The following is a 23,820-nucleotide window of genomic DNA, read 5'->3' as shown; positions in this document are numbered from 1 at the left end:
GCTAAGTGTACGGACGGAAAAACAAAGGCCGTAAAAATCGCGTTTGAAGATTAGAGGACTTGAAAGCAGTATTAAGTACAAAACATTCAGAAGTAAATGACAGAGTCACAGGTATATGAGAGAGCTGCATTTAAGTCTTACAGTCGTGAAGTCGCTTATTACATTCTCAATGCCACTTTTTTACTTTTCATTACAATTATATTTTCATTATCACTGCAAATGGTGAGTGACAAAATAATTATTCACGATTTTTTTATAAAAATAACGTTTTTGAATTTTTGGTTACGTACTAAAAAAATAAATCTTCGTAAATCCGAAAATTGTTTTGAAAACAGCAATGCTTCACTAGTTTTGGTGCTGGTACGCCGTTGCCTTGCTCCGACCTCTGAGCTGATTTACCGAGGGGCGAACCATAGTTTGACGTGGAATCCGAGCCACGGTGCAACTCGGCGTTTTAAAAAAAAATGGTTCAAATGGTTCTGAGCACTATGGGACTTGACATCTGAGGTTATCAGTCCCCTAGAACTTAGTACTACTTAAACCTAACTAGCCTAAGGACATCACACACATCCATGCCCGAGGCAGGATTCGAACCTACGACCGTAGCGGTCGCGCGTTTCCAGACTGAAACGCCTAGAACCGCTCGGCCACAACTGCCGGCTCGGCGTTTTTAACATCACCAAACATCGCCAGATGTGAAAGAAATATTAAGTGATAAGCGACAGTTAAAAGCCTAAGATTGACCGGGGGAATCGACCCTGAGACCTTTGTATTTGTAACATGGCACTCTACCAAACTCAAAGGGAAGGCCTCGGACACGACCAACCGATTCGGCTCATATTTATCACGTCGCTTGTGTACAGCCTACAATGAAACACTCTAAGACATTTTGGCTCAATAACCTCCTGTTTTTGAGAAAACTACCGGCAGAGTTCAAAGCGCGCAACGACTCAGTATTGACAGAATAGACAGGTAACTGAAAACTGAGCATCAGTTTACATGGGGTCTGCAAATGCACATTTTCCTAGAAATCGAGGAAAGAAACTTTTTGGACTTACACTTATGTTCCCACAAGGGGTGCGCTGTTAAATGAAAGCGTCGCCGGTGTTGCGACCAATGTAACTGCCTGCGGAGGACAGCTTGTATTCGATTCCCTGTTGTATTGTGCAGGTTTATTCATTTGTATTTCTTCCGTTTCGTGGTGATTGGTAGGAATAGGAGGGGGAATAAGGTAAACAACTCAGAAACGAATACTAACAAGGTACGCAAGTACATTTCTCAAACGACTTCGATTAGTTAAGAATTAAAAATTTTATACTAATGGCGCCAAGAAGAATATCTATGAAGGCAGTTTTTGGGGAATCACATCGTTCCTAAGATTCTGACCAAAACAAATTTGATTTACCTTTTAAAATATTTCTTTGGCAAGAATTAATTTTGCTGCATATCTCACGTACGATAATATTGTTTGAAAAATTGGCGCTGGAAGTTGATCACGAATTAGCTGTGAATCGTTATTGCATCTGCTCGGCTGTGCAATTCTCACTGGGTTTCCAGAAGCAGACTGTAATTCTGAAGCCTCGAACTTAGGTTCTTAACTTGACGATAAAAATAAATATCACATGGTTGGCACACAGGAGTGTAGTTAGGCGGTATTACTTTTACCGTGCAAATCGGTTGACCCTTGTCACCTATGTACATACTATAATATATACATGATGGTGTTAGTTTGTCCACTCAGGAATCCAATATCAGCCAAAACTTTTTATCAGCAAGGTATGGTTTTACAAATTTCTGAAGATATCTTTTATAAATTGAATTCTGCTGTTTCCCAGATTTGGAGCAAGTGAAGTAAACATTTTTTAACGAGACAATTGAGCGATTGGCCCCTAGTGTACCCAGAGGACCAAATTAATCAGCAGTTTTGTCTAATCACCGTAAAACTTTAGGCAACAATTTTCCAGACGCTGTGGTGGGATACGGCGCCGTATACGAATGAGTTATTTTATGTAAACCACGAGCTGCGACAAGAGTTAGTTTTTCTCCCTTATGCAATGAAGTGCGCCGAATGCTCGTCTTCGCAGCAATATTACTCGGAATTTTTTCTTACAACTAGGATTAAATTTGTACTTACTTACTAATCCAAAACGTTTGAGAAATTTACTTCCCTATTTTGTTATTATTCGTAAATGATTTACTTCCTTACCAATCTTCCTATACCTATCAGTTGCGATGTAGAAAAAAATTAAAAAAACTGCAGAATGCAACGGGGAATCTAACACAGGTTCACCGCTTCCAAGCCAGATAGATGCCTTGGTCGCTACTGCAGCGACCCACTGGTTTAACAGCGTACACCTTATGGGTACAGAACCACAAGTCGTAAACGTCTTAAAAATATGTTGTTGAAAAATGATCTATTTTCAATTATCTACCGATCCAGTCAGTTCTGAGTACTGAACTTCAAAGGTAGTTTGAAGGAGGGGGGTGGATTGGGGGATTGAGCCAAAATATCTTAGAGTCTTTCATTTTAGGTTGTGCTAAGCGACCTGCCAAATATGAGCTGCGTCGGAGGCCTTATCTTGGTCAGCCATCGCGTCACTCTAATCACACTAAAATAAATTGAAATTCGACACAGTCATGTGAAACGCTTCCCTGTTAGATGAAAAACAGGCGATTGGACCCTATCGTATCACCCAAGACTATTGTGTTTCAATCTTCGAAGTTGACAAGCACCTCTCACTTTTTCTCCGTGGATTCCTTTTCTTGTTTCAGTTCCCTTTGTCCGTGGCCTGGTGGTGACTTCATTCGCTGGCAGTACTTTTCCAATTTTATATCTGTATTAAGTCTCTGTTGAAAATTTCTGATGGACTTATACAGCCTTTTTGACGTCTTGGGTCAACAGTATGATTTTGAGTTGTTCTATAAACGTCTCAATATTGTGTCTCTTTTTGGCAGGAGGGTGGGTTTATGCCCATGAAATTTGAGTCTGGTTTTTCTGAGTTCTGCTGCGAGATTCGATGCTTTTCCTGTTGTTTTTCGGGACTGTAATCCGTATCCTTCATCAGATGCATCCCCGCGTCGGAGGTTCAAGTCCTCCCGTGGGCACGTGTGTGTGTGTGTTGTCTTTAGCGTAAGTTAGTTTATGTTAGATTAAGTAGTGTGTAAGCCTAAGGACCGATGACCTCAGCAGTTTGGTCCCATAGGAACTTACCACCACCATTGCTTTGGGTCCGATTCTTTTTCTTAGAAGGTTGCGTTCTTCTTGTAGGATATTTACCACACCACTTTTTCTATGTGTAAGGGTTTCGCTAGCGTACAGAACTGCAAGCTTGGTAACTGTGTAATAATACCCGATTTTTTTTGCATGGCCATACATATCTTGTTGTGGATGTAGATTTCACCGTAAGATCTCCTAAGATTTTGCATCCGAATTTTCTGTGACACTTCTCCACTTTCCAACTCTTTCAGTGCTCTCCTAGAGAGTTTCTATCTGTTTAATTGCCGTCATCGCGTTATGTGCCTGCATTGCAAGGTCATTTGCGGAAGATAGGCAAGATAATTGGCTGTCATTTCTAGGTCTCCCAAGTGGTATGGGTTTCCATTAGTTTTGGTATTTACACTATTTTTCACAATCTCAGATGAATTTGTCCAAGACCAGAGTAAGAAAGTTAGGAGACAGACTGTCGTACTGCCGAACACCGGTTTTCATGTTGTTTTTTTTATCAACTTCGGTTTTGAAAATGACCTCCTTTTACTGTTTTGTGAAACTATAAGAAATACCTACTGTTTTGAAAAGCACTTTTGACGTACTATGCCGGCCGAAGTGGCCGTGCGGTTAAAGGCGCTGCAGTCTGGAACCGCAAGACCGCTACGGTCGCAGGTTCGAATCCTGCCTCGGGCATGGATGTTTGTGATGTCCTTGGGTTAGTTAGGTTTAACTAGTTCTAAGTTCTAGGGGACTAATGACCTCAGCAGTTGAGTCCCACAGTGCTCAGAGCCATTTGAACCATTTTGACGTACTATGGAAGGAAATTAGTTTCTCGTGGAATTTAACTCATTTCAGACTGTCAAAATCCTGATAAGCGTTCTTTTGAATGTCTTGGTGGTTCGGCCAAGTGAAGTGGTACGGGATTGCCTGGATGCCACTGGGAATTTGACGCTAGGGAAAGAGGGCTTTGAGAGGTGAACGGAGACAATTCTTCTCAGCTGCCCACTGACAATTCGGCAGAAAAAGACCACACAAAATAATTATGTATGCCATTATAAGCGAGTACGCACAGCAACATTAAAACACAGACATGTTTTTATTTTAAACTTTTTGTAATGTGGGCCGCTATGCTTCGTTTTAAAACAGCTGTGTGTACATGCGCTTTTAATGCATAATTTTCCAGATTCTTTGATGAGAACTGTTATCTGATTCGTGTTTACCTTGCAAGTAAAAGGATAGGAAAATACTTTCGAAATATTAAAACTGGCAGTTGATTCTGAATTTTAATAAATATGCAGCTCAGATAATATTGAACCAGAAAGAGTCGAGTGCTTCCGAACTACCGGCCGATAGACGGGAGCAGTGGCGGGAGGTAGGGCCGGCATATGGCGGTCCAGCTGTCAGCAAATTAACACCGCGGCTCGCGCGATAGTGCCTGCCAACCGAATCACTCTCCGGCCGACCAAAGCACCTCTATCGAGCTAGCGCTGCCGGCTCCCGTGTGCTCGGCCTCGTACGACGGTACCTAACGGTTTTCTGCTGCTGAGTCCTCTTGCAAACAGCATCCCACTCGAGCAAACCAGTTGCGTCTTTACCCACGGCTACTCGCACTTTAGGTATTGTATTGTATTGTATGTTAACCGGGGGCCTAGAAACGACGGAGAGGCTCCGTCCCGCCGCGGCCGCAGTGGTCCACAACCCCACGACGGCTACCGCAGTCCACTTCACCCCTCCACCGCCCCACACCGAATGCAGGGTTATTGTGCTGTTCGGCCCCCGGTGGACCCCCCAGGGAACGTCTCACACCAGACGAGTGTAACCCCTATGTTTGCGTGGTAGAGTAATGGTGGTGTACGCGTACGTGGAGAACATGTTTGCGCAGCAATCGCCAGCATAGTGTAGCTGAGGCGGAATAAGGGGAGCCAGCCCGCATTCACCGAGGCAGATGGAAAACCGCCTAAAAACCATCCACAGACTGGCCGGCTCACCGGGCCTCGACACAAATCCGCAGGGCGGATTCGTGGCGGGGACCGGCGCTCCTTCCCACTCGGAAAGCCGTGCGTTAGACCGCACGGCCAACCGAACCGGGCGGGGCAGCTCGCGCTTTAGATACCTGGGCTATGCACGGCTCGGTTTGAAAAGAATAGCTCGAGACAGCAATAGTGTCGAGCTGCGCACGTCTGCTTTCACGCCCGTAGCTAATTCGCTTCAAATAGTAACCTGTAGCTGTGATCCTGCAGACAAGTAGTCAACGCATTGGCTAGAACTGCGAGTTAATGAAATACACAGAAATACAATATAAACGTTAAATGAGTCATTTAACAACACAGGTTCTATACTAACGTTTGTAATTGAGTTCACCACAGAGAATTATATTGGATAATGTTAATTCAAGAAGGATATCTCAATTAAACGGGAAGTCGTCCTACGATGTTTAGTTCAAATACAAAAATACCCTTACCAAATTATCCTTATTAAATTACGTTGACAGCACTACGAGAACAATAGCAAAATCCGCAAATTAAATTGTAATCAAAGATGTGTAAAAACAAATGAATTATTCACCACTTCAGAACAATTCAGAGTTCAGCATGATGATTTACAAATTATCACACATGATACAAAGAATAGTAACTCATACTCTGTCTATCCTCAGTTCTGTAATACAAGAAAGTTAAGACTCCTACACGGGAGCACATTCAGATCCCTCGAAATATGAAGTCCCTTCAGAAATTAAATTATGGTAGCGGCCATCCACCACGCAGAATCAAACACCTCCACAATCCCAGTATCCACTTGACTCCTATAGTGTTCTGCTTTTCCAATGGCTAAAGGCCGTCCCCACCTAAAGTCACCGTTCTGATGTTCTACAGACATCATTTGACTCAACCTGGCTACTTCCCGGACTAAATTAATACATTACAACAATATTTAAATAAAGAAGTGTTATAAACGGATGGTGACACTCAGACCATTCTCAATAAACGTATCTCAATGAATAAATAAGCCAGTATTCATGATAAATGTTCACAGCTTGTCATTAAATATTATTTAAGAAGTTATTTAGGCCTGTTTGTCAGCTCTTTCACAATTGTGGTGTCAGCTGACACATGCGGTTGCCCACTACTTAAATTACCATCTCTCTTTAAATTTCACCTCTCATCATACCGCCTCGAGGCGGCCAAATCGCTTGCCTACATACGTGTAACATTACGCTCGCTACTGCCTAAAACCGTCCTCACAAGGGACATCCACGTGCACGTGGAGCTTCGTGAGTTTTGTGACGACGCAACTTGGACACCAAGTTCCGCATCATTACTACATGTGAAAGGCAGAATAGGATGCGTCAAATGTTGGCAAGCTAGAGAGGGACGTGGCCAATGAGAGGCAAGGCCATTTTATACGGCATAAGCAAAACTTAAGAGACGTGAAACTGGATTGCGTTGTTTGTTGTTAGGCCCTTGGTCATTTATACAAGGTGTTTCACAGTTCCTATTAGGGATTACAGAGGGGGTATAGCAGATCAAGTTCTGATATGGACCCAATGTCTAGCAATGCACCATTGGGATATAAATCAAGTTTGAAGGTTAGATCATTTTCGAACCTCTTACTTGAAGATACGCACACAAACTGAGAAGAGGGCGCCGACGTCATTCCGTGTATTAATTATGGCTTCGCATACCATTTTCGTCCGACTACAACAAACTGATGAGAGGTCACTGCCGTGTTCGACAGACGCGCCGTGCCGCTTTCTCCACTTTGGAGAACCCAACTACCATTACTCGAAATACTGATTACACCACTGGCTCCTGCTGAGTGTACAGGTCAGAGCTCTTGGTCTCCGCTGTCTGTGTACCACGAAGCGGGAGACTGAAATTTATGCGACTTTCAAATTTGTTTTATATCCGAAAGGTAATTTTCTGGGCATAGGTCACTTAGCAAAACGTGATCTAGTATATCCCCTCTACCACCCTTAGAAACCTCTCTAAATCACGCCGAAATGAAATGATGGGAAACGAAATATCGGCGGTTTAAGATTTTTCGTATTGGTAACTACGTACTACCGTAATCATGGCTTCAGCGCATTGAAGATTTGTCAAAAGTGTGTCGTTTTTGGTATGATTTGTTATAATTAACTGTCAGATAATGACGTAGTTTCTGTTAAAGTCTTTAGGAAATTCCAAAATCGAAGACATAGATTCGTCTGACATGCCTGCGAGTGACTGTCGAGAGTCGTTAAGAACTGAAAATGTCGACGAGCTGCTCGCATTCAAGCTGGTGACAAAATTACCTGCTGGAACACGATAGCTGACAAAACAATGTAAAGCTACAGAGAAAACAGACGTAAAATGAATACTGTTTTCAGAAGCATATGAGAGTGCAATATAGACTCATTTTCGTGTAACATTTTTAAGTACAAACGCACAAAAACGGTACGTTTTGCATTCCACTGCTAATTTCATAATTTTCACAGCTTAATTAATAAAAATCTGAACAATTAACTTTCACCTGCAACAAATTTGAACAAATCATTCATATCACTGCACGAATATTGCATGTACTCTTCCCTGTAATACACATCAAATTCTTCTTTCAGAAAAAAATATATTATCTGGTAGTTGTTGCAGTACGATTGTATAATCTCTCAGATTTACATCTAAAAGTAAATCTAACGAGATATCAAGAAAGTAATGACAAAATTTTGAGCAAGAATAGCTCAAATTAAATCAGACTTTAAAAAAAATATTTATTCTTATCTTTCACTAATTAATTCCTTTTTTATGTAAGTATTTTGAACGATGTTTTTTTATTGGTTAAGCTTCCGATAAACATTTGTGAAACTGCATTTCAGCGCATGATATATCTATATAACTAAAAATCAATTACCACATGTATATAAGACACTTGAGGATGGATTCAGCGATTTGTTTGATTTCTTTGTTGTCTTCGTTATTGTCAGGACAAAGTCTGTATGAAAAAAAATTTGAGGAAATTAGCATCAATTCCCGCAAGTATGAAAAATCATCGATAAAGAACAGGTCGACAGATTTGGTTGGTTTTTGTCTTTGTTGTCTTCGTAATTGCCAGGACAAGATTTGTATGCAAGAAAATTTTTGGAAAATCCAGCAGAAGAGTAGGAAATTAAAACCAGCTGTGAAAGATCATCGCTTGAGAACGGCTCGAGCGATTTTTTTTTTTTTTTAATGCGTTCAGTTTGACAGTTCCGCTGTCGTACATTTTCATAACAAAGACTTATATATATATATATATATATATATATATATATATATATATATATATATATAATTGATGGAGCGCTGTTATAACAAATTTCGATAAGTTATTGGTAGGTTTACTTAAAATTTTTACACGATACTGTAATGAACATTAGAGAGGAAGTAGGACATATAATTTTGTAATATATTACATGTATATAAAAGAATATGTAATATGAAAAGGGAGACAATGTTACCAAAAAGCTCGAAAAGATCTTTACGGATTTACTCCAAATTTTTAAACACTACTATAATGGATATGTATAAATAAATACGCTCTCCGTTCTGGAGTGAGTTCGTCCGAGTTTGCGAGCTTGCCCGGGAAGATCGACGAATGAACTGCAAAACAACAGTCTTCGTCACTGCCTGTTTCCTTCGCAATAAAGCACAGTGCATGCCACAGACAGAATAACGTGGTTAGCACGTAACACAAAGGAGTACGTTTTAACAGAGCAAACTTGCCTGCTTTACAGTCTCCCATTATCGTAAACAAACTGAGCAGTTCGCGCGCCAGATATAGCGGACAACTGTGGCTGAGCAGCGCAGCGGTCGAAAATCACGATGAGAAGCACGTTCCGTGTGATGTACCAGCTCCTTTCTGAGACTGTATCAGCCACGTTGAAAACCACGACTGATATGCGTCTCATTGGAAACAAATCATGTACGAGGACGGTATAACGCAGAGCAGTGTGAACAAGCAGTCTCTCTTTCCTGCGTCCCATAGTCCAATGAAACGTTCGTGCGGCAGACACTACATTCGATTCAAACACAATGGAACAGCCACAATCGCAGGTAATTCTCTCAAGTACCACGTGCATACTGTGTGATATTATCAGTTTCTACTGACAGTTCCATTGATAATTTGTTTTTATTAAAGGCTTTTTATGTGTTATAATAAAGTATAATTTTATGAGAAAAAAATGATGCAAAACTAAGAAATTACCCTAATCGGACGGAAATCGTTGGATCTGACGCACATGTACAGAGAAACAAATGATCACAATTTCAGAAAAATTGGATGATTTATGACACAGAAAGAGGTTTGCAAACCAGGCAAGCCAACAACGCGTTGGTGCAAATGGTTCAAATGGGTCTGAGCACTATGGGACTTAACATCTGAGGTCATCAGACCCCATCACACACACCCATGCCCGAGGCAGGATTCGAACCTGCGACGTAGCGGTCGCGCGGTTGCAGACTGAAGAGCCTAGAACCGCTCGGCCACTTTGGCCGGCCGCGTTGGTGCACAGCTGGCCCTTATGCAAGCAGCTATTCGGCTTGCCTTTGATTGATAGAGTTGTTGGATGTCCTTCTGGACGATATCTTCCCAAATTCTGTGCAACTGGCATGTCCCTGCCGGTAATCCACCGGACGTTTTCAATTAGGGAGAGATCCGGTACTCTTGCTGGCCAAGGTAGGGTTAGGTAAGTACGAAGGCAAGCAGTAGAAACTCTCGCCGTGTGTGGACTGGCAACACAACGAGGCGTAGAATGTCGTTAACGTACCGCTGTGCTCTAAGTGTATCCCGGATGACAACCAAACAGGTCCTGCTATGAAATGAAACGGCACCTCAGACAGTCACTCCTGCTTGTTGGTCCGTAATGCGGGCGACACTCTCGGGTTGGTATCCCACCGCTGTCCAGGGCGTCTCTAGATACGTTTTCGCTGGTCGTCGAGGCTTAGTTCGAAGCGGGACGCATCACTCAAGACAATTCTACTCTATTCAATGAGATTCGAGGCCGAAGACATGTTTGGAGACGCCTTGGACACTGGTCGCACACAAACCTGTCTATCACCTGCCATATGGTCCAACAACCAGGAGTGATGGTCTAGGGTGCCATTCATTTCATAGCAGGACACCTTTGGTTGTCATCCGCGGCACCCATACAGGACAGGGGTACGTCGGCGATATTCTGCCTTGTTGCCCTTCATGGCAAGCCATCCCGGGCTTGCATTTCAGAGAGATAATGCCCACCCGTACAGGCTTGTTTCGTGCTTGGCGAAACCTACCTTGGCCAGCAAGGTCGCCGGATCTCTCCCCAATTGAGAACGTTTGGAGTGTTGAGGACGTTGCCCTCCGCCCATCTCGAGATTTTGACGACCATCGCGCCAGTTGTACACAATTTGGCACGATATCCCTCTATCAACCAATGCCAAGCATAGTAACTGCCTGCATAAGGGCAACGCGTTTCTGACTTGCTGAATTTATGAAGCTCTTTCTCTTGAATTTATCATCCAATTTTTCTGAATTTTAATCATTTGTTTGTCTGTACATGAACGTCACATCTACCGCTTTCCGTCTCATTCGGTTAATTCCTTAGCGGTGCGTCGTTTTTTTCATCTTAGAATGTATTTCGCTCGATAATGGGTACTTAATAATTCCAGTTCTCTACGTAAACTAAATAATCTTCGTATTGTCACAACATATCCTTGAGTTTCACTGGAACAAGAATATTTACTGTGTCTGAGCAGCAACGATATCTAGTTCTGTATTCCCGTAATTTTACGTCACTGAAGTTAATTCATAATATGACATACGGTATTTCAAATACAACTGCAAAATTATTAAATAAATTTCAGTTTCAACACAGTTTATCATACGTGTAAAAGGTAAAAACATTATTTCAAACAGTACAGTTTCACGTTACACAAATGTAAGGATCATAGATTTATAATTTATAATAATATACTTTCATCAAATGCTGCAGGAGCAATAAATGACATTTCAGGGGAGTTTATAAATGTCATTCCCATCAGACTACTATCAGCGGAGTAAAGGCGATAGCTATATCGGCTACTATCGCTCTCTAATCCGAGACCCAGTTGGATATTCAGCAACGATCGATTCAGCACATGTTAAATGGTCAATGTCCCTGAAACGTATTTTCCCTCAACGGACACAGGTCATCACAAAAAACTCAAATGAATTCTTATTCCCTGATTCAGCTTCAAGGTGTCTCGTTTCAAGGCATGCAACGCTGCTTCAAATCGTACTCAGTAATTAAATATCAGATTCCGTCAACTATAAAGCAATGTATGGAAAGGATAACATCAATACTTCTTGAAATCAAGCGACGAATGTTACAGTCCTTCGATTATTGACAAAATGCTGCGAATACTATGGCCCGTCTAAGCTTTCAACTGAAGCTTGTGTCGGAATTTTTGCCACATAAACATAAGGTTGAATTTTATAAGCACTCATTCGAAATATTTTCTTTTATGAGGACATGCGGCGTAATGACAGCGGGGGCCAGTAGGTCTCTCGTCCGGGCAGAAAGATATATCAGTGAATCCTGGCGGGCACACACGCAAAGACTGCTGTTTTTTATTTTATAATTTCTTTAAGAATAATTAGCCATTTGAATTTGCTTTTGAGTTGTGTATGAGTGGTAACAGTTGTTCGTAATAAAATACTTAAAGTCATTTCACAAAACGATCCGATTCTGAATTCATAGTGCGTGATACGGCACACGGTCACATTCAAATCTGAAAGGTTCACAGAAATGAAACAGTGCGAATCTTTACGCTTTTCTATGTAATTCCTTGCATTAGTATTATATTATTATAGTTCTGCAATTTCGTATACGTGAATAGATAACTATAGTACTAACAAGTGAATTACATAATAATTTCAGATTAACGTTCAACGCTTGACAGTTTGCAGAACTTGGCGCCACTTGACCGAAGTCCTTAGCGTGGAGTTGACAGTCCTCTCGTCATTGATCAGAGTCAGTTGCTCTGACCGACACCCAAAAGTAATAGTTTCTTGAAGGTCTCACTTCTTCAATTCACAGCACTTGCACGCGAATATTCAATTCAAACCTCGAGGAATCCGGCGGCGAATGGTGAAACAAGCGACAGTCGAAACTTACTGAGCTGTTGTTGGAGAAAGCTGATGCAATGATTTTAGAGAACAGACGCTTTACGGCTATGACGCTTGCGCCTCCATGAAAACGAAGTGAGAGTAGACCCACCAAATGCTTCCCAGCAGTGGTAGAAAATTTAGGCGAAGGAAGTAGGCCTAGTCTATCACTGCAGCTACGCTACGACCAAACATCTCAGCAGGCAGGTAGCATGTTCTCTTGTCTTTAAAAATACATTTTCTGACATACTTTCCTTTTCAATGTTCCCAATGGCTCCCGATCCTGGAGTAACATTCTGCAATCAGGATGGATGCATTTTCCATAACAGGTAATGCTCCGTACATGCAAAACCCACATACAATGTGCTTAAAATCGTTGAGGATTGTCATGAAAATCATCAAATACTTCAGTGTCGATTGCCAAGGGAGAGAACATCGGGATAGGCCCCCCCCCCCCCTTATGACGCCCGTCTCATTCGGCACCTGTAGGAGAGGATTATGGACTTTTACATCTCCTGTGACCAACAGTCTAAGATCAACTGAATACGTTGTGGTTTTACTCAAGAGCAAAACTTTTAGTGCAGCTGGACCTGCAATTCACTAAAGCTAGTATTTACTTTTGCGGATACCCTGGTCCAGGAAAAATGTTAAAGAAAATAATAATGCACCCATACTGATTGTGGAATATGCAGCTCTACATCTCAGATGTGAGACCTTCAAGAATTGTGGAGCAGAGGGCCTGACTTTGAATAAAGCACGCGAACTGACTTTTCCACGTTAAAGAGTCCAATGAATTGACTTAAGGTACTGCGGCCTAGTTGTCAAGATTAAATGTTAATTTGTAATTTTATGTAATTAACTTAATAAAATTATTGTTGTCTATTCAGGTATGTCTAACTACAACATAAGAAGGTAATAGTACTAATGCAAGGAGTTATAAGGAAACTGGTTAATAGACCCACTTACCGATGTAATAAACACTATTATTACCAATATCTGTGTATATAATCTAGTTTAACTTATTCTTTAATACACCAAAGGAAGTTGAAGCTCCTAGAGCGGCATTTAAAACTTTGAGCTACGCCGATGTCATCGTAATTCTGTTAGAGACTCCAAAGAACTGGGAAGTTCAGGTGAACGGAATGGATGGCGTCTTGAAAAAAGGTTGCAAGATGAACATCAGCTTTCCAACTACAGAATATACAAGCAAACTCCAAACCCAGCATCACAGTTAGAGGTCAAACTCTCCAATACTGGAGCACATCAAAATAACTACATGTGACCCTAAACACGTCTTTGACATATAAAATCCATCTCCGTAATGTGACAACTGGAATCAAAACGCGGAACAATGTACTCCAGAAGTTAACAGGTACTGACTGGTTCAAATGGCTCTGAGCACTATGGGACTCAACTGCTGTGGTCATAAGTCCCCTAGAACTTAGAACTACTTAAACCTAACTAACCTAAGGACATCACACACATCCATGCCCGAGGCAGGATTCGAACCTGCGACCGTAGCGGTCGTGCGGTTCCAGACTGTAGCGCCTTTAACCGCTCGGCCACTCCGGCCGGCTACTGACTGGGATGCCATTGCAACAGTCATCGGATCATCGCTTTCAGCTCTTCCATACTCTGTCGCAGAATGTTCTTGTTCCACGTGGGTAAATAGTGCTCACACCAAAATAATTGACACACAGCTCAGTCAAGCAGTGGGCCTCATAACAGGGTGTAATTGTCCCAAGCAAACGTACTAGCTACCCGTTCTCACTAATGTTTTCCCATCACCCATACTAAGATCACAGTCATCAGCGAACGTGTGGACAAGAATAAAAAATAAACTACAATTATCATGTCATTTAGAAAATTCATTTTCAGTGTCTCAGCGATTAAGATCTAGAAAACCATCGTGGCACACAGCCTGCATCATAGATATTTCAAAATGCAAGATGCCTAGAACAGTCAATGGCAAAAGCAAGCTTCCACGAGACATGACCAACTAATTCCCTGGGGGCGACTAGCAGATTTTTATCTGCAATGTCACTGGTGCATACTGAATAGGATCGGAACTGACCGCGGTAAATGTGGAACACTGCTGTTCTAATGGGGATGGAGGTCCTCTCCTCAATGCCACTGCGACAAAGAATAGCAAACAGTACATATAAAACATTAAATTGTTCGTTTAGAGCATTAAAAGTGACAACAGAAGACCACAGTTTGTATACAGAAGCTTCTGACTGGATGTTAAACCTGGACTTAGGTCCATGAACCCATTACTAACTGAGATTGTATCTTTGTAGAAATGTATATATTTGTTGTAAATAGTTGTCTAGTATTTTCTCCAGTCATCATACGATAAGTAAAACAAATCACAAAGGTAAAAGAACGATAATGAAATACAATATAATTAAATCAAATGACGCAAAAGGAACTAAGTTAGGAAATGAAACACTAAAATTAGCAGACGCGTTTTGACTTTTGAGCAGTAACGTGACTGATGGCCAAATTAGAAAGGATATAAAACGCAGATTGCCTACACCACAAAAAGCATTCCCGAAAAAGATAAATTTGTAAACACCTGATACAAATGTACGAGTTACGTGGTATTTTCTGAAGGTAATTGTCTGGAGAGTAGTCTTGTACGGAAGTAAAATGTGGACGATGAGGAGTTCAGACTAGAAGACAACTGACGTATTTGAGATGTGATGTTACAGCAGAATGCTGAAGATTGATGGCTAGATCGGATAACCTATAAGGAAATAGTGAACTGAAAAGAGGAGAAAAGAAATGTATGGCGCAACTTCACTAAAAGAAGTGTTCGGTTGATGAGATGCATCCTGAGGCATCAAAGAATCCTAAAGTTGGTAATGGAGGGATGTGTGGACGTAAAAATTGTGGAGGAAACCAAATCTTGAATACCTTCAGCGGCTTCATATGGAGGTAGGTTGCAGCAAATACCCACAAACGAAGAGGCTTCCACAGCATAAAATGGCGTAGAGAATTGCATCAAGCCAGTCTTTGGATTGAAGACGACGACGACGACGACGACGACGACAACAATAACAACCACAACAACAACAACAACAACAACTGTACTTCAAAATTGAACTTACTTCCTCGCTATATCTATAGATTCAAAATAGAGGATAATGAAAGATGATCAATAGTGATGGGTTCATAGTGACTATTTTTGCTACTTTTTATTTCTGTACCTCGGACTTTCTCTCTCTCTCTCTCTTCTCGGCGCGCGCGCGGGTGAAAGAGAGAGAGAGAGAGTGAGGCTGTACCACAGTTTATTCGAAAGATGTTGATCCTCAGGTAGCCACTTATGCAAGATCAAAGAGTAGGTAACTGATGGTGGCAGGTTGCGGCTGGCTTAAACTGGTGTTTCCTGTCGGCGTGCAGGCTCGTAATTATGTAGCGGTCCAGTGGGACGGGCTGTTGAATGATTAGCTAGCCACGTTCGTGTTGCGAGCAGCTCGCTGACACTGGCGGAGAAGGAATTGATTGGCCGCCACTGCAGGTGTTGAGGCTGACCGCACCCGACGGCCGGTCCACTATATTCTGAAGGCCTCGTCACACGACTTGGCGTGTGTTGCGGAATCAGGAGAGAGAGCAAACAGCCTCATCTACCATCAGCTATGAAATTTGTTTTGTTCCATCATAGGTTTATGTGGAGACTGCGATACCACTGAAAAAAATTCTTTAGGTTCTCCTTTCGTGTACTCTAGGAAGAATACATGCTCGACAACAGTTCACAACACCAAGTGTTGTCCGCTCCGATAGCTGAGTGGTGCCGGCAGGGTAGCTCAGCGTGTTCGGTCAGAGGTCCGGTTGGCCTCCGTAATAAAAAACTGAGTGGAAGGATCAACCACCGAACTTGAACAGGATGTCTTGCGACGTCCGCAAGGACCAAACACAACGATCAATAACGATCAAAAAAAAAAAAAAAAAAAGTGGTCGGCGTGGCGGAATGCCGTCCTACGGGCCCGGGTTCGATTCCCGGCAATTTCTCCGCTCTGGGACTCGGTATTGTGTTGTCTTAATCATCATTTTATCCCCATCCGGCGCACAGGTCACCCAATGTGGCGTCGAATGTAATAAGACCTGCACCAAGGCGGCAGAACCTGCCCCGTAAGGGGCCTCCCGGACAATGACGCCTAACGCTCATTTCCATTTCCATATCAAGTGTTCGTCTATAGAATCTGTAAACTGCTCCCATGATCTATGCCAAGTTTGTTCATCTCACGCATATCCGTGTAATTTAATAGTGGATAGCTTCGTATTTAGGTAAACGACTCGAAGCAACGTAGACAGTGCTGAACGAATATCCGTGTTATGTCAACCCCCTGGAAACACTGAAAACTTTAAAAATAGGGCTTTAGCGTTTAGAATAGCGCACCGCCATTGGTCTGATTTTTTTTTTTTTTTTTTTACTTGTCGCTACCGACTTCATATTTCGTATCGTCAATGAAATCCTAGATTGGATCATTTAATATATTCAATCGTCCCAGGGTTTCTGTAGCCGGCCTGGACAATATTCTGCTTCCAGGACTCACGTGGAGGCACCACAAGTATCAATCTGACTTACAGATCTAGTCTAATCCAAACGTAAAGTGACCTGTTTACGTATTGTTTTGTAGAGGGATTTCGCTTCTATTGTTTGTTATGGAACTACAGAGCGAACGTTTCGTTATCGCCAAGACTCAGCACTGCGAACATACAGTACACCTGAAAGCGTGCGCGTACAGACATATGTAGACCAATAATCAACCAGTACGCTCGCAACAGGTGTCCTCCTTGTTTCGGCACCAAATTTTAATATTACAAATTATTAGATTCAATGTCACTAATGTTCAGAGAGGATTAATATGCATAGCTCAGAAAACACACACACACACAAATATTTTACTTACACATCTTGTCTTTTCTCTCACGCTGTTTTTTATCTCTAAGAACAAGTGTCATTGCCGTCTCCAGATCGTTCAGCTGCTGCTTCCTTTTGCCTGTTGCACCGTAAGTACGACGCTGCCTACTACGAGCGACAGCTGCTGCAAAACGCTTACCGCTATTACTCCAACGAACAGCGCCCGGGGGTGGGATGTGTGTCTTTCTGCAGCGCACCAAGCGGTGAAGGTTAGAGGTCGTTAGGGGTATGTGCGAACAAGTAAAATGCTATCCACAACCGAACCCATCCACAAGTCCACTATTTGCTTACACATCCGCAAGTCCTTTATTCGAATTCGTGGATTTTAAAACAATGTAATCCACCTCAACCCGTTTGGTACGCTGGAGCTCTGGCGGTAGGCATGCGCATTGTCTGAATTTTGTTTTACTGAAGATGTATCCCGTATTTTTCACTCCATAGGCTAAAGGCGTTGTACCCATCACGACCGCAATTTAATACGAGGTGGTCTGTCAGGTACTTGATACGTTCCTTAAGTTACAACTTCGTGTCGTAGTTATTGCAAAGCGCTTTGGGAAATGTTCTGCAGCATATTTCCCGAAGTAGTGTTGTCATATCCTTCATACAGTTAAATGTTAGCCATAGAATTAGTTTATAAAATTACGTTAATCAACGTAGTACTGAATTCACTTATTATATACGAGGCGTTATTTATGACGTATGAGATACGTAAACAGGATTAGGCCATGAACCGAAGTTTCTATAAATCGTTATGTCCTAGAACAGCCTCTGTCGATTACAGACAGTTTTCGGTAATTATTTAAGTTATGCAAACGAAGCAAGAGTGCACAGACCTAAGGTAGCCATAAATGCAACGAGTAAAGGTGCACTCCTTCTGTCAATTTTCTTCTGCTACCCTGGTGTGTGTCTTCCGTTGGTTCTTCAGTAGAAAATAAAAAATAAATTATTGCACCGACAATGCCAGTCACAAAACGAGTATTACTTCAAGATTTGCGAGTTTTATGACAAATTAAAAAGATGTCGCAATGCATTTTGAGCTGCAGCGCATTGTAAAAGACCATTCAGTAAACATATTACAGTATTAACCCAAGCTTTTCCTACATTTCCCGACGTTATCACTGCGGCATTTTCTGTGGTGTTGCTGATGTACAATTCCTGGTATCAGATGGTCAATCCTTGCCTAATGATTGAGGTATGAATAACTACTGCCTGTTGCAAAATTAAATTTTTCAATTACTTCCTCATAAAGTAAATTGTCAAACGCAGTGGAACTACGGGTCGAATTGCAACTGACTGACTGTGAGGGGTCGCAGATGCAAAAACTGTTAAACAGATAGTTTTCGATGGACATCCATCATTGTAGTCAGCAGAGATAATAATGGTGGAGGTAGACACACGTAGATGTACTGGTAGCAGCAAATTTGTCAATGATGGAGGTAATATTTGCAGTATTAATAGTGAAACTAATAATATTTTCAACCATAGAATCATTATTGCCTTACTTAAGTGAATGCAGGAATACATTGTAAACGGAAAATACGGCCTGTTATAGCGTATTAGGTAACAAGAGTAAATAAATAACTAAGCCTTCTTCTAATCCAGTTTGAGTAACATTAAAAAAACATGATTATCTTGTGACCATACTAACTTTAAATTTGTTGTTGTGGTATCTGGTAACTCATAATTAGCTTTTTTTTTACAGGCACGCGCCTCATCTTACAAAACTACGCTTGTTCTTCTATACACTTTCGTATGATGCAGTGTGGAAGATCAGAACAAATGTCAATGGCCAAATTCTCGTACATCTCCCGACAAGAATATGCACTGAAAATAACGCAGGTTTACCCTGACATATTTTCTCCTTTGCTTGTAGTTTTCTTCGATATAAAAGCATGCAAACAGCTCAAAGCATAAGCACATAGCCATATCACTCCGTATCTCGTAGCACTGAAATTGTAATCCAAGTTTGAAAGGGTAATGTAATTGGGTCGCTAACAGCTCATTAACCTTCTAGTGTCCTGAGGGCAATTTCTAGCGGACAAAATAGTTTCCTTTTGTGTTAGATGTGGATATTCAGGAAGCACTACAGTACACACACATTTTGCTCCTAATATGAACATCTTTAATAAATCAAAAATACATCGAAATACCGAGAGTTTAGCACGCAAAGTGGCAAGCATTTGTCGCCCGGAAGTTTTATATTAACCGAGATAAGGAAGCTTCTTTTTCAAACAGAACAATGTATGATTTTTAGTGGCCTTGGAAACTTCTCGTGACAAAGAACGCACTGCCACAGCGCCTGCTAATCTTTTACGGAGACGGTTTCCGTAGCAACGGGCAGCACACATCCGGAAATTAAAAGTCTAGCCAACCTGCTCAACGCAGCATCCGCGCGATATTCTATCGTATTTCTTCCCGTCTTGAATGTGGCTCTGGTTGCTTCGAGCATAAAGCCAACACTTCAGTGTTATACAGAACAATTTCTTGGATTTAGTTCTACTCATAATAGGCATTGCATGGTCTTGTAACTATTTCTTTAATTTTTGGGTTGTGAAACAGAGCTGAGATGAAGTTCAAACGTAACACAGACTGTTAAATACATTATTATGTTCTATCCTTTAGGTACACAAACCTTTCTAGTGAATCACTCTACGTGTCAGTGAAAACCGTACAGACATATAGTGACGACACATGCACCACAATGCATGACGTGTGATTCGAATCCGCGCCTTTCATTTTATATTCGCAGAACTAGTTCGTGTAACATTTTCAGCATTATGAGTCTTTACAAATCAATTTTTCTCTATCACGACGTTAATCGTTCAACTACAATTTTTTTCTGTTGAAGAACAGCAACAAATCACTGTTCAGTCTGCACCTTCCACAGCGCCTGACGCTTTCACTGGAGCTTCCTTTCCCTAACGATCTTCCCTGGACCTTCTAGTGCCCAAGAAACACTGTCTGTGCCACGAACAGCCAGACAAAGAAGAGTAACAAAAATTGTCGCATGTGAGAGTAGTACAGGTATTCCTTCATACGTCGATAATTCACTTATTTGTCTTTTGTACCCATATTCTATCACAAATCGAATTCTTTCTTTTCCAGATGGAGAACCTACACGAGCAGATGACCCGATCCAGGCTTCGGCAGTGACTCATTTCATGACACATGTACATTGCTACACAGGTTTCATATTCATCTTTCCATCCAGTGTCATGTACCTAATATGTTACAGATATGCTCTATTAACTTTTCATCAAACATACTTTCCCATCAATTCATTCAGAACAACCTCTTTTAAACGGAAGACGGAAAGCAGAGCGCAATAAGAGAGAGGCATATGGAAGGGGTCTTTTGGTTGTAGGACGCAAAATGCATTTTTCGTAATTTTCGCTTTTCTCCCTCTCCCCTTATGAGAAAAATGAATTTTACGGACGTCTCTTATAGAACATTAATGTAATTTCCCGTAGTGAAGGCGTTTTATTTATGACATTTACATTTTTCGAATTGTACGGAGTGAGAATGGGCGTTTTTGGCATTTTCTCAGAGCGCTCTAGCGCTGATACTGCTAGTCAAAATTCAAACCTAAATACTGCGTTTTGTAGGAAATTTTGTCTACTTTAAATCTGTACATCTTCGAAAAACTCATAGTTTTCGTGATACAAGCAGAAAACTGAAAAAAAACACAAATTTGGTTGTCTGTTGTCCATATTTTCCTTCTCAAGAAGACTTTTCATAAACCCTGAAAACGTGGTAAAGCGGTTTCAATAAACCTTTCAGTTTCCAACTGATAAGATGTTTACTACTTCCACTACATTTTATTCTACGGTTGTTGCTCCAGTCACGTATAATTTTTTTTAAAAAAAGGCAGCAGTCTTAATGTGTACTTAGAACTCCAAGGATTTGCAATGAACATAACCACAGTTTACATCACGAAAGCGCTTATTTGTTATCTGTAGCGTGCAGCCGAGGTGTTTACCGGCTAAGGCCCACACGGCTGCTCCTGAGTGAGACTGCGGGGGTACTCACCGCCGTCGGCGTAGGTCTCGGAGCCGTAGCCGTCCTGCAGCCCGTTGGCCCAGGTGCCCTCGTAGCGCGCGTTGGACGTGGCCGACTGGCGCACGCCGTAGCGGCCCTTGAAGCCCTGCGTCCACTCGCCGCGGTACAGCCAGCGCCCGCGCGCCTCCACGCCCAGCCCGTGCCGCTTGCCATTCTGCCACTGGCCCTCGAACGTACTCCCGCTGCAACAACCACACCAGCCCTCCGCTTAACATTCGACGAGCAAAACTGAAGACGATACTAGTGTTATAACAAATCCCATTAGAGAGAAAGCAACACAAAAGTTAGTACACGACATTTTTCGGAGAATCAATAAGTGATTCTCTGAATATATACTCTCAATAAATTTCGAAAAAAGCTACTTTCATTTCTGCACAACAAATACAGCCATACCAACAAGTCATGTAGCACATGAGTAGGAGTCAGTAAGCAGGATGGAATGCTCCAAATTTTTGGGTGTACATACTGATGAAAACTTAAACTGGAAAAAATCATATTACTTGGCTTTTCAAACTGTCAAGTTCAGCTACTTTTGTTCTCCGTATAATTGCTAGTCGGAAACAAACGTATCAACCTTCTGACAGATTTTGCATATTTCCACTCATTAATGTCGTACGAAATAATTTGCTAGAGTAATTCATCACGCCGGCCCCAGTGGCCGTGCGGTTCTAGGCGCTACTGTCTGGAGCCGAGCGACCGCTACGGTCGCAGGTTCGAATCCTGCCTCGGGCATGGATGTGTGTGCTGTCCTTAGGTTAGATAGGTTTAATTAGTTCTAAGTTCTAGGCGACTGATGACTTCAGAAGTTAAGTCGCATAGTGCTCAGAGCCATTTGAACCACAATTCATCACTTACAAAGAAAGTATTGGTTGCACAAAAGCGAACAGTAAGAATTATGGGTGGTGTTCAACCACGGAAGATATGTAGACACCTCTTTAAAAAGCTAGGCTTTTGACTGCGCCGTCACAATACACATTTTTGCCAATGAAACTACCCATAAATAACCTGTCACAGTTTGAGAAGAACAGTGGTGTAAAATTTGGAAATTTGCGGTAAGGTCTTAAGGGACCAAGCTGCTAAGGTCATCGGTCCCTAAGATTACGCACTACTTAATCTAACTCAAAGTAACTTACGCTAAGGACAACACACACACCCGTGCCCCAGGGAGGACTCGAACCTCCGTCGAGGGGAGCCGCCCGGGCTGTGACAAGACGCCTCAGACCACGTGGCTACCTAGCGCGGCGCAGTGATGTACATACCGACAACAATAGAGGGAAAATCCGTTGTTAAAGATCTCAGCTCTCAGTGGCTCAAAGAGGAGTTCAGCATGCATAAAAACAGAAAAAAAGACCATTTGCCCAATAACATAAAAGTCCGACAGGTAGTGAAGCAAGTTTTAAGTATAATTTAAAACCATTTCTCCCGGACAATTCCTTCCATTCCACTGACGAATTAGTACTTAAAAAGTGCTAACCGCTGTAAAAAGTGTAATTGCATGAGTAGGAGTAAAATGATAAGTTCAAATGGCTCTGAGCACTATGGGACTTAACTTCTGAGGTCGTCAGTCTAAAATGATAAGTGTTCAGTAATGTTAACACTGATCACTTACACGTATCCTGTTAACTGACTCGTTCCACATCATTTCGATAAAGAATCGTTTAAATTATCTTTGGAACATGTAAAGTATAATTTAAAACCATTTCTCCAGGACAATTCCTTCTATTCCACTGACGAATTAGAACTTGAGCTAACCACTGTAAAAAGTGTAATTGCATGAGCAGGAGTAAAATGATAAGTGTTCAGTAATGTTAACACTGATCATTTAGACGTATCCTGTTAACTGTCTCGTTCCACATCATTTCGATAAAGAATCGTTTAAATTATCTTTGGAACATGTAACTAACTAACTAGTCGATAGCGGAGTGCACCGGGCAGCATAGACTCAAGGATGTTACATCCCAGGTCGAATGCAGGAATCACAAATTATGATTTTCTTTTTACCCATGATCGCGATTTTACCCAAGTCGCTTGTCGCTGAAGAACTCAAGCAAGCACAAATACTGCTTATTATCAAACTGTCGAAGTCCGCCTCCGTAGCTGAGTAGTCAGTAAGGCTGACTGCCACACTGCAGACCCGGCCCCGATTTCCGATACTGCCATGTATTTTTCCTTGGTTTGAGGACTGGAATGTAGTGTACTCAGTCTCATGAGGCCCACTTAGTAGCTACTTGGCTGACAAGTAGCGACTCCAGATCTTGAAAACTGAGAACGGCCAGGTGAGCGCTGTGCTTACCCCACGCCTCTCCATACCGCATCCAATGATGTCATTGGCAAAGGATGACATGGCGATCGGTCGGTACCGATGGGGGTTCATGGGCTCATGGACGGAGTTTATATTTATTAAGCTGTAAAGACGATCTTAAACGATGTAAATATCCGAGTGTCACTCTTAACTGTTGTCAAGACACGTTCCCGACGTATATTTGAA

At 41.9% G+C, this 23,820-nt stretch overlaps 1 protein-coding gene across 1 annotated transcript in view; it reads right to left on the bottom strand.

The window, feature by feature from the left end:
• The window catches only part of LOC126484487 (junctophilin-1), an 883,087-nt gene that overhangs the window by 551,258 nt on the left and 308,009 nt on the right, over positions 1-23,820 (bottom strand). Inside the window, exon 2 of the mRNA XM_050108022.1 lies at positions 21,303-21,514. Coding sequence (XP_049963979.1) covers positions 21,303-21,514 — 212 coding nt within the window. The remainder of the gene's footprint in view (positions 1-21,302; positions 21,515-23,820) is intronic.

This window comes from Schistocerca serialis, chromosome 6 (genome assembly GCF_023864345.2).
Source record: "Schistocerca serialis cubense isolate TAMUIC-IGC-003099 chromosome 6, iqSchSeri2.2, whole genome shotgun sequence".
Taxonomy (NCBI): domain Eukaryota; kingdom Metazoa; phylum Arthropoda; class Insecta; order Orthoptera; family Acrididae; genus Schistocerca; species Schistocerca serialis.
This window is presented reverse-complemented; position numbering and strand designations above follow the sequence as displayed.